General features: G+C 46.0%; 1 protein-coding gene across 5 annotated transcripts in view; it reads right to left on the bottom strand.

The window, feature by feature from the left end:
* The window catches only part of ZUP1 (zinc finger containing ubiquitin peptidase 1), a 211,880-nt gene that overhangs the window by 48,029 nt on the left and 149,195 nt on the right, over nt 1-14,656 (bottom strand). For all 5 annotated transcript variants that reach the window (XM_063917196.1, XM_063917197.1, XM_063917193.1 and 2 more), the window contains exon 6: nt 1,504-1,692. In XM_063917196.1, coding sequence (XP_063773266.1) covers nt 1,504-1,692 — 189 coding nt within the window. The remainder of the gene's footprint in view (nt 1-1,503; nt 1,693-14,656) is intronic.

Genomic DNA, 14,656 nt, shown 5'->3' on the forward strand with positions numbered 1-14,656 from the left:
CCTGCATAAGTTTGGCAAGTGCACGTTTATGAGAATGTACCGCAGGGGACCCCAAGGAAGCAGTATCAGACCATACAACCATAGAGGACTGCAGGACCTGAGTGGCATGCTCAGTCCTAGCAACCCTATTAGAAATCTGAGAAATAGTCCCCCTCAGAGAGACTAACCATTCTGGCTCTCTAGCTGGGATCTGCGCTACAACAGTGCAATCCTGATTACATGGTATACAGTCTTCCTGGGAAGATAAATCCTCTGCAGCATATGAAACAGTGTACCTAAACATGTTTGCACATACACACCAAACACCCCACAAACACACAGGGTAGACAGAGTTTCCCCCCAAGAATGGCAGAGAGACACAGAGACTGGAGCCAACCCACACACAGCGCTATTAGAGGTATAGGGAGACCCTAAACCAGCACTGACTGTGTCCCTTAACAGGTGACACAGTCTTTACACAGCCTTCCCTCCCTTCTACAACCCCCTGGTACCGTACAGATAGCTGGAGTTGCTCTGGAGAGACCTGTTCATCCACTGGCAGTGAGCTGCAGGCAGGAAAATGGCGCTGAACGCTGCTGGGTCCGCTCTGAGAAGCTCCGCCCCCTTAATGGGGCTCTCTTCCCGCTCTTAGTAGATTATACTGGCCTGAGTATTTTGTGCTGGCTTGGATCCGCAGGCCCCGACAGGCTTGTCAGGTGCTGGCTCAGGGCGCCCCTCACAGCGCCGCACCGTAGTACCGTCCAGGAGCGCGGTTAATACCGCGCTACTACCCTTAAGCCGCCCACTTCACACTGACCCCCGCTTGTAAGGGTGGACAGTGACTCACTCGCCACACTTCAGCTCTGCAAGGGGGTGGCGGCTGGCTGCCGGGGTGAGCGTTCCCCTGTGGCGGGCGCGATCTGTCCCCTCTGGAGCTCAATGTCCAGTCAGCGGCTCAGACTCCGCAGGGTGGACACTGCTCCCCTCCTCAGTCCCTCGATGCAGGCAGGCTGTTGCCAGCACCCTCCTGTAAAAAAAACAAACTCTAAATTAAACTTTTCCAGGAAAGCTCTGTAGAGCTCCCCTAGCTGACCGGCTCCTCCGGGCACATTTTCTAAACTGAATCTGGTAGGAGGGAGAGGGAGGGGCCAGCCCACACTATTAAACTCTTAAAGTGCTAATGGCACCTGGTGGACCCGTCTATACCCCATGGTACTAATATGGACCCCAGCATCCTCTAGGACGCAAGAGAAAACACAGCATATTATAACATTGTACAGTACATCATATCCATGAATCTCTAGCCACTTGAATGCTATCCAATTAATGTTCCAAACATTTCCGCTAGGAATGGAGGGGGAAGGGACACACAGTGCAAAACGTTTTTTAGTCAACTTGTTGACAGAGATAGGACCAGACCTGATCTACAGTATGGAATGCATAATCTTATATAGAACCACATTCTGAGTTTTCTTATTGATACTGTTCAATTCATTATAGTAAAAGGTCTCAGTAAAGAAATACCTTGTAAGCAGTGTCTGTAAGAGTCGCTCATCAAAATGGAAGAAAGAAGCATTTGAAAATTTCGGAAGCCGCAACCCCATCCTCTGTCTCCAGCAGAATTGCTGTAGTGATCCAAAGGAGAGCAAAGCCAGACACGACACACTTCAGGAGCAGCAATATTATAATAATGGTGTAATGCTTCCACAACTCCTTTTCAGAAAACAGCAGAAATAAATAAATTAGGATATCACATATATGGAAACAAGTACCTCTGCATTCTACAGGTGAGTTAACATACTGTAATGTAGCCTTGATGTGGTCACTGGCACTTAAACCTACCACCATTGAAATACAATGCATTGGGGTATTCTAGTGTACAATCCAGTAGTCAGATCACACACTTAATTTAGAAGAATGATTTCCCAGCAGTACATTCAGCAATGTTTACCATATACAGATGTGTACTTAAACATTATTGCTGCAGTCATGATAAACAGCCTCTCGACGTACCGGGTCCTGTGCAACTCTGCTAGCACCGGGAGCCTTTTTTGTGTGTGTTTATCCAAAAAGGTGTCTTGCAACTGCAGATGGATACACAGTCACACGTGTTGCATATCAAAGTAATCAGCAGTTTAACTTTATCCTGGGGGAGTTCTAGTGGCATAGCATTGTGACTAAGACATATTTTCGGGCAACAAGTGGTGACAAAAATGTCTGGTGCTAGCAGAGTCGTACAGGACCTTGGTGACTCACTTGTGCCAGGCATCTCACATCACATGGCGTATGGAGGCTATTAATATGAGAAAATGATCTATAAAGGACAAATCTATATTAGCATAATACATGTGCCTATACAATAACCAGCTAAAAACATTCATTATGGATGATTAAAAACAGTGGTTGTCAGTACTTATGCTTACCAATACTAATCTGTAACTATATACCTAGCAAAATGAAGCCACATCAGAGTTTGTCATTAATTGCAAGATAAGGACTAACCTTGACTAGGTTTGAAAGGTGACAAGTTTGATATTTATATATATATATATATATATATATATATAGAGAGAGAGAGAGAGAGAGAGAGAGAGAGAGAGAGAGAGAGAGAGAGAGAGAGAGAGAGTGTTATAGATAAATATAGATAAATATATATAAATATATATATATATATATATATATATATATATATATATATATAGTCCAGATTAAGAACCCGCACTCAATGCTGACAAAATAATTAATGGGAGGGTGCCCTCGGCAAATAAATAATGCAGTAGAAAACAAGAAGACTGCGGCACTCCAAATGCAAAAAAGTATATTAGTTTCTTCGCTGTCCCTGATACCGCCAGGTACATTTCAGCATATATGCGCTACATTGATGATTTGTTCATCTTATGGCTAGGGGGTGAAAAGGCCCTGTTAGGCCTTATTGATGCCATCAATTCTCGACCATCAACCATCAGGATCACGTCAAATTACAGTAAAACATCCATTCACTACTTGGATGTTAAAGTATCCATTGAAAACCACGAATTAAGAACTGAACTATTCTCCAAATCGACTGACCGGAATACATTATTACTTGCATCAAGCTTTCATCCGAAACCTCTAAAAAGAGGCCTGCCAAAATCACAAATGATTCGCGTGGCAAGAATAGCAAGTGACAAAGCGATAGCAGCTAATAGCATCAATGTTGTTATTGATAAATTTGTGGCCAGAGGATACAATCTGACTGATTTAAAGAAACAGAAAATGGAAGTGCTAGCATTAGATCGGGCCCAACTTCTTACACCCAAAGTGAAGGACACTCAATCAATGATCCCCTGGAAGATGGAGTATTCAACATCCAGTCAAGTGGTCCAGCGAGCAAGCCGTGCCTTATGGCCCATAGTAGCGTCTGATAAAAGTTTACCATGTTTCAAATCCAAAAGGCCAATGGCCTGCTTCACTAGAGGACGAAATATTAAAGACATGGTTGTTCATACGGACATCACAGGTTTCGCAAAACCTACTCTTGTCCCTCATTTCTTGTCGAAACCAGCAGGCTGCTACAAATGTCCTCGATGCACCACTTGCTCTCATATGCTGACGGGTCCCTCATTCAAGCATCCACACTCCTCAAAGAATATCTATCTCAAACATACCCTGTCGTGTCTTTCCACCTACGTGATCTACATTATCATTTGCCCATGTAACTTGTACTACGTGGGCAAAACGATTCGTACAGCCCGTGAACATATGGCGCTGCATCGGTCCTCGATTGGAAAGGCCATCGCCAGCGGGAATTCAGACCAACCTGTGGCTCGGCATTTTCAACAGCTGGGCCATCCTCTATCATCACTTAAACATATGTTAATCGATCATGTCCCGGCTTCATTGCGAGGTGGAGACCGCAGTGGAAAGTTGTTGAAGTGTGAAATGAAGTGGATCCGCAGTCTCAACACAGTATCGCCAGCTGGCTTGAACGAACGTTATAACTGGAACACTTTCCTCTAAGCTGCATTTTTCGCATTTAATTTTTCATACTTTATTTACCTGTGATCACTTTTGTTTAATGGTATATTTGCGCTTGCATTTGCATTTATATATATTTATACACAGTGATCAAGGTTTTTCATTCTTTGATCTGAGTCCAGTATTTTTCCTTTGTCAGCAGGATTTATATATATTTACATATATTTAATGATATTTAATTATACTGTAATTATACTTTATTTCATGTAACTAAGTCTAATTTCACTTAAGTACATTTCTCACCCTATGTATGTTGATTCTCACAGTAGCATTTATTTGTGCCCATATTTGTGCATGTATTTATTTTAGCATGCATATGTTTTTTCCCCACGATTCCTTGTTGACAGTAACATTATATATGATTTGTCTGTTTACTTCAGCCACTGTGGGAGGCCGGGGAGGCGACACAGCTGCGGCGTCCGGTTGCCAGACAACGCAAGACGTCCGCCTGGATCACCGCCGACGCCAGCGGCATGACGTCATTGGTCAGCGCCCGCAGTGGGCGGATGCCACGTGGAACGCTGCCGCATCCCGGCTTCCTACAGCGGCGGGTGGTATTTAGGTAAGTGACTTTTGTCTTTTCTGTTTGTTCTGTTTGTTGTGTTTCAGCTAGACAGCATGTGGCTTGAAAACGGTACCTGCGAGTACCAAAACGTTGCCTGATGCAGTGCTGTCATGATATTTTAAACTAATATACTTTTTTGCATTTGGAGTGCCGCAGTCTTCTTGTTTTCTACTATATATATATATATATATATATATATATATATATATATTACAAAAAATGGTGAGCTGCTCAATCAGATAGTGATGTCACTCAGGTGCTAAAAGGGAGGGGTAATTCTGTGTAGGAAAATACAATGGTTCCCTAATGCACACAGAGTGAAAAATATTACTACATAATAGTCAGATAATACGGAGATCTTGGTTGCGTATATCTGCAGATATAGGGTTAAGCCCCCAGGCCGATCAACAAGGCCTCTCCATCACTGGGGGTCCCTAATACTAGGTATGGGTCCGGGGTGCAGGACCCCATCATGTCGGCACAGGTCGGCTACCCCAGGTCAGCACACAGGTGAAAATTAATAAGGGTTAATAAGAAGCACAGAAGTGCTATGTAAGTGGTGTGATTAAAATAATACAAAAATATATACAAAGTGATAGGGAAAATCATAAGTGTTAATAAAGTGTTAGGGTGTGCCGACCTGAAGCAGCCCAGCCATACCGACACAGGGGCCACCACACCCCACACCCACCCCATAAATAATTACAAATATGTCTGGGTTGAATTCCCAGTGTAAGGCCACATGGTAATGGCTCCTACAGCATCTGAGAGCCAGCTTACCTGGAGATACCCCTAGCTTCTCCTATGGCAGTCTAGAGTCAGCAATCCCTCCAAATGCTGACCCATCCATGCCTCTCAATACAATACAAAAAATGGTGAGCTGCTCAATCAGATAGTGATGTCACTCAGGTGCTAAAAGGGAGGGGTATTTCTGTGTAGGAAAAAACAATGGTTCCCTAATGCACACCGAGTGAAAAATATTACTACATAATAGTCAGATAATACGGAGATCTTGGTTGCGTATATCTGCAGATATAGGGTTAAGCCCCCAGGCCGATCGACAAGGCCTCTCCGTCACTGGGGTCCCTAATACTAGGTATGGGTCCGGGGTGCAGGACCCCATCATGTCGGCACAGGTCGGCTACCCCAGGTCAGCACACAGGTGAAAATTAATAAGGGTTAATAAGAAGCACAGAAGTGCTATGTAAGTGGTGTGATTAAAATAATACAAAAATATTTTTGTATTATTTTAATCACACCACTTACATAGCACTTCTGTGCTTCTTATTAACCCTTATTAATTTTCACCTGTGTGCTGACCTGGGGTAGCCGACCTGTGCAGACATGATGGGGTCCTGCACCCCGGACCCATACCTAGTATTAGGGACCCCCAGTGACGGAGAGGCCTTGTCGATCGGCCTGGGGGCTTAACCCTATATCTGCAGATATACGCAACCAAGATCTCCGTATTATCTGACTATTATGTAGTAATATTTTTCACTCGGTGTGCATTAGGGAACCATTGTTTTTTCCTACACAGAATTACCCCTCCCTTTTAGCACCTGAGTGACATCACTATCTGATTGAGCAGCTCACCATTTTTTGTATTGTATTGAGAGGCATGGATGGGTCAGCATTAGGAGGGATTGCTGACTCTAGACTGCCATAGAAGAAGCTAGGGGTATCTCCAGGTAAGCTGGCTCTCAGATGCTGTAGGAGCCATTACCATGTGGCCTTACACTGGGAAATCAACCCAGACATATTTGTAATTATTTATGGGGTGGGTGTAGGGTGTGGTGGCCCCTGTGTCAGTAAGGCTGGGCTGCTTCAGGTCGGCACACCCTAACACTTTATTAACACTTATGATTTTCCCTATCACTTTGTATATATTTTTGTATTATTTTAATCACACCACTTACATAGCACTTCTGTGCTTCTTATTAACCCTTATTAATTTTCACCTGTGTGCTGACCTGGGGTAGCCGACCTGTGCCGACATGATGGGGTCCTGCACCCCGGACCCATACCTAGTATTAGGGACCCCCAGTGACGGAGAGGCCTTGTCGATCGGCCTGGGGGCTTAACCCTATATCTGCAGATATACGCAACCAAGATCTCCGTATTATCTGACTATTATGTAGTAATATTTTTCACTCGGTGTGCATTAGGGAACCATTGTTTTTTCATATATATATATATATATATATATATATATATATATATTCCCATATAATAAAAGGCTGAGGCTGCTCCTCACCTCTATTATGTGCGCTGGCGGACACATGGACCAAATAACTAAATTGTCTGCTCTCACAAGTGAAAGTGATACTGCAGGAAGATGTTACAGCCTCCCATCCTGGTAAGGGTAATATTAATAATACTGATCTGACTGTTTCACACTTGCATACGGAGAGAGGGGTCTGGGAAGAGACAGAGTAGGAGGTAATGCAGATGGGGATTGGTGGGGAAAGAGAGAGGACAGAAGGATGGGGGCATATAGGGACTGGGGAGATAGTGACGTGGTAGGGGCAGATAGGGACAGTGGAAAGAGAGATGCAGCTTTTTTTAATAGTCATCTCAGTGTTGTTGCTGCCACCGCAGACCATTGGAGGGGTCAGCAACAAGTAGCAACAGTAAACAGGAACCGGATGCAGAAACTACTAGATGGTCCAGCAGTGCTCAGAGCTGAGGCACGTGTGGCCACTTGCCAGCGGGAGGAAAAGGTGATTCAGTCCGGCAGGAACGGGTGAGACCCTGTGTAGGGTAAGCAGTGCGGTGACGAGGAAGAGGAGGGGGTTGGTGATGGGGCTGCAGATGATGTGGGTGAGGAGGAGGCAGATAACCAGCTGAGCTGCTTTATAAATATTGCAAGCTGGCACACCCCAAAGAGACCATGCACAGACCTCTCTGCCAGCTGCTGGTGGCTACTGTGCGGGGACTGGTGAGCTTACACGTGCCAGTACTGGTATATATAGTGCAGCATCGTTACCTGTCAATCCATTTCTCAGATTCCACAGGGGACACTGGAGGATCTTTACGGTGGGGTATAGATGGTGGTCCAGTGGAGCCGGGCACTTTAAATTCTTTAGAATTGTGACTGGCTACTCCCCTCTATGCCCCCCCTACAGACCAGTTTGAAAACTGAGCCCGAGAGGACAAGGCTCGAAAAAATCGACAGAGGAGGAGGTGAAAAACAGAACAGTAAGACATATATATTACAAACAATAACGTCCCAGCGCTTCTAACAAGAAAGGGAAAGTGCTGAGAGTCCTGAAGCACCGCTAGGTCAAACTGAGAAGCCGAAGCTGCAAAAGTATCAAATTTGTAGAATTTGATAAACGTAGGTTTCCCAGACCAAGTTGCCGCTCTACACAACTGTCAAAGAAACTCCCCTAGCAGCCCCCCAGGAAGAACCTACCGACCGCATGGAATTGGCTGAAACCGAACTCGTGGTGGAAGAGAGGCAGCGAGATATGCTTGCCTAATGGTAAATTTGAGCCAATGATCCAAAGTTTGTTTTGAGGCTGCCCAACCAGGCTTGGCAGCATCACAGAGAACAAAAAGAGCAGTCTTGCGCAAGTCAGCTGTTCTTTCCACATAAATACGCAGGGCCCAAACAACATCCAGGGATTTCAAAGAAGAAGAATCACCTAATAGCACTGGGACCACAATAGGCTGGTTAATGTGAAATGCAGAAACAACCTTAGGTAAGAAAGACCTCTGAGAGCGGAGTTCCGCTCTGTCCTCGTGAAATTAAATATGGAGGACTGCAAGAAAGAGCTCCTAATTTGGAACCTTTCTGAGCCGAAGCCAGAGCCCGTAGTAAAACTACTTTCCACGTAAGAAATTTAAGCTCCACCGATTCCAGAGGTTCAAATAAAGATGATTGTAAAAAGGATAGAACCGTATCCAGGTCTCAAGGAGCTGAGGAGGGATGAACGGTGGTTTAAGACTGATAACCCCCCTGAAGGAAAGTGTGTACTTCAGGCAGCAATGCCAATTTCTTCAGGAAAAAAATCGAAAGGGCGGAGACTTGAATTTTGAGAGACCCTACGCTTAAACCTGCCGAGAAACCAGCTTGTAGGAAAAGCAGAAGCCTGACCAACCTAAAGGAAGTAGCATAGAAATTATGCTGCTCACAGCATGAGATGTATGCTCTCCATATGCGGTAATAGTGCTTCGAGGTGACCTCCTTTCTAGCACTCATCATAGTAGGAATAACTGGTGACAGAATGCATTTGTGTCTTAGGATCTCCCTTTCAACAGGCACGCTGTCAAACGTAGCCACTCTAAGTTTGAATAAATGAAAGGTCCCTGTACCAGCAAATTCTGCAGTAGAGGTATAGGCCACGGGTCGTCTATGAGTAACTGATGTAGGTCACTGTACAACGTTCTTCGATGCCAGTCTGGAGCCACGAGTAGAACCCTGACAGTCTCTCATTTGATTCTCTTGAGTAGACGCAGTAACAGGGGAAATGGAGAAAAAAAAATAAAAAAAGATACATAAAGCAGAAATTCCAAGGAACAGTCATTGGGGGTAAATTTACTAAGGTGGGAGATTTTTAGAACTGGTGATGTTGCCCATGGCAACCAATCAGATTCTACTTACCATTTATCTAGCTGCTTCTAGCAGATAATAGATATAATTTGATTAGTTGCTATGGGCAACATCACCAGTTCTAAAAATCTCCCACCTTAGTAAATTTACCCCCAATGCATCCACTGCCTCTGGCTTGGGATCTATGGTGCAACAGCAATACTGAGGAAGTTTGTGATTTTGTCTGGACGCCATGAGATCTATCTGCGGGAGTCCCCACCGATTTACCAGTTGTTGAAAAACTTGAGGATGCAGTTCCGATTCGCCTGCATGCGACTTAAGTAATCGCCCTTCCAGTTTTCCACTCCTGGTATGAGCACTGCCGATATTGCTGCTGCATACCTTTTGGCCCACAATAGGATCTTTGTGACCTCTTTCATATCTGCCCTGCTGCGGATTCCTCCTTGTTTATTTATGTATGCCACTGCCATGGTATTGTCCGACTGCATCCATATTGCACGTCCCTGTAGGCGATGAATCGCCAATAGGAGAGCATTGTAGACAGCCCGAAGTTCCAGTATATTGATAGGTAGAGTCCATTCTTGTGGGGTCCAGAGGCCCTGGAATTGACAATCTAGAGTCACCGCTTCCCATCCGCGGAGACTGGCATCCATTGTGAGAAGCACCCAATCTGTGAAAACAAAGTTTCTGCTTTTGGACAGATTTGCCGTGTTCAGCCATCAAAGCAATGACAGACGCGTCTTGGGTAGTAGCTGAACTATTTGATGCATAAAAAGATGTGAACCTGACCATTGGGAAAGGAGATCTAGTTGAAACGGCCTGGAGTGAAATCTGCCGTATTGTACTCCCCAGAAGTAGTATGCAAAGATGAATCGATACTCTGCGATGTTATAAGACCTGACGAACCAACTCCTGAATGAACTGTATCTTGTCCTGAGGGAGAATTATTTTCTGAAGCACAGTGTCCATGATCGTTCCTAGGAATTAAATTCACTGAGACTTCTGGACATTTATGATCCATCAGTGTCTTATGAGAAAAGCTTGGCTATTTTCATATCGTGCACCAACTTCTCCTCTGACTAGGCCTTTAGGAGTAGCTCGTCTAAGTAGGGAACAATATTCACCCGTTGAGAGCGCAATTGTGCCATCATTACTGGAATTACCTTTATAAAAACACGAGGTGCTGAAGAAAGACCGAAAGGTAATGCTTGGAATTGAAAATGTAAATCTTTGACGGCAAACCCGAGTAATCTCTGATGAGGAAGCCAAATCGGTATATGGAGGTAAGCATCTTTGATGTCGATTGACACCATAAAGTCCCCCAGGAGGGAGGGTAGCCCGTCATGCGGCAGGATTAGGGTCCGGTTGCAAGGTTGTTGTGGTTGCAGCACGACCGCAGCCTCTGTTACCTCAGAAAGAGGTGGATCCACCTCTGGTACGTCCTCTGAATAAGTCTTCCTGGGAGCTGGAGCTGCAGAGGGAACATACGTCAACTTACCTCCCATCGCTTTGGAGATTAGAGTATCCAGTTCTTGACCAAAGAAGAACTCGCCATTAAACGGTATTGCCTCTACCGCCTTTTTGAATTCTCATCTGCTTGCCATTGCCTAAGCCAGAGCGCTTGGCGTGCTGAAATAGACAATGCAGATCCAATGATTTCTGTATCTTTGGATGCTTCCCCCAAATATACGGCAGATTCTCTGATATGTTTTGCCAGTGTAATCAATTGATCTGTAAAGAGACCAGATTGTAAACCTGCCACTATTTGTTCTGCCTCTATAGCCTTGTTTACCCAAAGACCCACCAGCGTAGGGTGAAGAAGTACCCATGCTGCTGAATAGATGGACTTTAAAGTATTTTCTAACATGCAGTCAGCCTGTTCCTTTTACGAGGTAGCACTGGCTACCGGTAGGATAGTCTTTTTCAATAACCTAGATAGAGCTGGATCTACCAGTGGAAAATTCTCCCATTTAGCTCTATTTTCCTCTGGAAAATGATAGTCAAGTAAAAGCCTGTGTAATTTGAAATTTGTTATCAGTATGCTTCCACGCTAAAGCAAAATGGTCATCTTTTTCAGCAGAAACAGGAAAGGATAAAGGAGAATTATGGTAGACTTACCATGGTTAAATCTTTCTGCGAGGTACACTGGGTTCCACAGGGAATACATCGGGGTGTAGAGATGGCTCTTGATCCAGAGGCACCAACAGGCTAAAGCTTTAGACTGTCCCAGGATGCATTGCGGGGCCTCCACTATATAACCCCGCCTCCAGGCACTGAGAGCTCTGTTTCGTTAACCAGTCCAATGCAGAAGCAGGTAAGAGAGAAGGCAGATGTTAGCCACATGGATCCACGTTCTCACAACAACAGGAGAAGGGACTAGCGGCTAATGCCATACAAACCCAAAGAAGCTAAGTGCATTAGGGTGGGCGCCCTGTGGAACCCAGTGTACCTCGCAGAAAGAGATTTAACCATGGTAAGTCTACCATAAATCTTCTTTTCTGCAGCGGGTACACTGTGTTCGACAGGGAATACATCAGGGATGTCCTAAAGCAGTTCCTCAAGGGAGAGGACGCACCGTAGCGGGTATAAGAACGCAGCGTCCAAAGGAAGCATCCTGGGAGGCGGAAGTATCAAAGGCATAGAACCTGATAAATGTGTTCACTGAGGACCACGTAGCCGCCTAGCACAATTGTTCTGCGGACGCGCCACAATGGGCCGCCCAAGAAGGTCCAACAGACCGAGTAGAAAGGGCCTTAATAGCAGCAGGAGCTGGGAGCCCAGCCTGTGAATAAGCTTGTGCAATCACCATTCTAATCCATCTGGCAAAGGTTTGCTTATTCGCAGGCGAGCCACGTCTGTGGAAACCAAATAGTACAAAAAGGGCATCTGACCTCTTAATAGAGGCAGTCCTCTCCACATATATACAGAGAGCCCTTACCATATCCAAAGACCACTCTTTGGGGGACAAGTCAGAAGAGATAAAGGCCGGAACCATAATCTCTTGGTTAAGGTGAATAGATGACACCACCTTAGGTAAATAACCTGGGCGAGTTCTAAGAACTGCCCAGTCACGATGGAATATTAGAAAGGGTGGGCGACAGGACAAAGCGCCTAAGTCTGACACCCTTCTAGCAGAAGCAATAGCCAGTAGAAACAGGACCTTGGCTGTGAGCCATTTAAGGTCCACTTCTCAAGAGGTTCAAATGGAGACTCTTGCAGGGCATTCAGGACAACAGATAGATCCCATGGAGCCACAGGAGGGACATAGGGAGGCTGAATACGCAATACGCCCTGAGTGAATGTATGAACGTCAGGTATAGACACAATTTTTCTCTGAAACCACACCGACAAGGCAGAAATGTGAACCTTGAGGGAGCCCAGACGAAGTCCTAAATCCAGGAATTGTTGCAAAACAACCAGAAGTCTGGAAGTACTAAACTTGTAAGTATCATAATTCTTAGCAGCACACCAGGTGAAGTAAGAATTCCAGACCCTATAATAAATCCGTGCGGAAGCCAGTTTGCGGGCCTTTAGCATAGTTTGATTAACCGCCTCGGAGAATCCTCTGGCTCTCAGGAGTGAAGCGTCAAGATCCATACTGTCAAAGCCAATCTGTCCAGGTCCAGGTAGACACACGGGTCCTAAACGAGGAGGTCTGGGTGTTGAGGAAGTAGAAGAGGACGCTCTATCGATAGACCCTGCAGGTCTGAGAACCAATGTCGTCTGGGCCACGCTGGAGCGACTAGAAGTAGTATTCCTCCGTCTTGCATGAACTTCCATAGTACCCTGGGCAGGAGTGACACTGGAGGGAACACGTAGGGCAGCCGAAAATTCCATAGAACTACCAGTGCGTCCACGAACGCTGCTTGAGGATCCCTTGTTCTTGATCCGAAGACCGGAACATTGTGATTGTGTTGAGACACCATCAGGTCTACATCTGGTAGACCACACTTGTCCACTAGGAGTTGAAAGACTTCCGGATGAAGACTCCACTCTCCTGATGACTGAGGAAGTCTGTTTCCCAGTTGAGGACTCCCGGAATGAACACTGCCGATATTGCTGGCAGATGGTGTTCCGCCCAACGTAGGATTTTTGATACCAACATCATTGCCAAGTGGCTTCGAGTGCCGCCTTGATGATTTATGTACGCAACCATGGTGGCGTTGTTTGATTGTACTTGAACAGGCCTGTTCTGTACCAGAGGCAGGGCCATTGTCAATGCATTGAACACTGCCCGCAATTCCAGAATGTTTATCGGGAGAGATTCCTCTCTGGTCCACCGATCCTGGAGAGAGTGTTGCTCCAACCCCGCGCCCCAACCTCGCAGACTGGCGTCCGTTGTCAGGAGGACACAGTTGGAGATCCAGAACGGACGTCCCCTGCTCAACTGTTGGTCCTGTGGCCACCAGTTCAGTGACAGACGAACCTCTGGAGTCAAAGAGATCATTTGAGACCTGATCCGATGAGGCAGGCCATCCCACTTGGAAAGGATTACCCTCTGCAGAGGACGGGTATGAAATTGAAGGTACTCTACCATATCGAAAGCAGACACCATGAGGCCTAGTACTTGCATCACCGAGTGTATCGACACTCTTGGGCGAGAGAGGAAGCATCTGATCCTGTCCTGAAGTTTCAAGACTTTCTCTGGAGACCGAAACAATCTCTGGTTGTGTGTGTCCAGCAGTGCACCCAGGTGCACCATGCTGCGAGCAATGACCAGCGAGGACTTTTTCCAGTTGATGAGCCACCCGCGGTCTTGTAGGAATTAGACCGCCAGTTCCAGATGACAGAGAAGAACATCTTGGGAGTTCGCCAGGATCAGCAAGTCGTCCAGATACGGCAGGATCCTGATTCCCTGACGGTGGAAAAGGGCCATCATCACGGCCATGACCTTGGTGAAGATTCAAGGGGCCGTGGCCAGTCCAAATGGCAGAGCCTGGAATTGGTAATGTAGGTTGCCAATAGCAAACCGCAGATATGGCTGATGCGATAAGGCAATAGGTATATGCAGGTAAGCATCCTGTATGTCCAAGGATACCATAAAGTCTTCGGGTTCCATTGCCAGTACAATAGAGCGCAGAGTTTCCATGTAGAATTTGGACACTCTCACAAATTTGTTCAATGATTTGAGGTTGAGTATAGGCCGGAAGGACCCATTTGGCTTCGGAACTAGAAACAGGGCCGAATAATATCCTCTGCTCCTCTGGGACAGAGGTACCGGCACTATCACTCCTGTGTCCAGGAGGGATTGCACAACCAAGTGTAGGGCTTGTGCTTTCAACGGATCCGAAGGGATAACCGTTGAGCAGAAATGGCGAGGGGGACATCTCCTGAAAGAAATTGCGTACCCGAGAGACAACTCCCGCACCCAGGCATCCAAAGTGGTCTTTAACCAAGCCTGGGCAAACTGCAGAAGTCGGCTTCCCACCCTGGGGTCGCCCAGGGGGAGGCCCGCCCCGCCATGCAGCAGGCTTGTCTTGTTTGGAAGCAGGCTGACGGGCGGCCCAGGATTGTTTAGATTTGGGCTTAGTGGTTTT

The sequence above is a fragment of the Pseudophryne corroboree genome, chromosome 4, assembly GCF_028390025.1.
Source record: "Pseudophryne corroboree isolate aPseCor3 chromosome 4, aPseCor3.hap2, whole genome shotgun sequence".
In the NCBI taxonomy this organism is placed as follows: Eukaryota; Metazoa; Chordata; class Amphibia; order Anura; family Myobatrachidae; genus Pseudophryne; species Pseudophryne corroboree.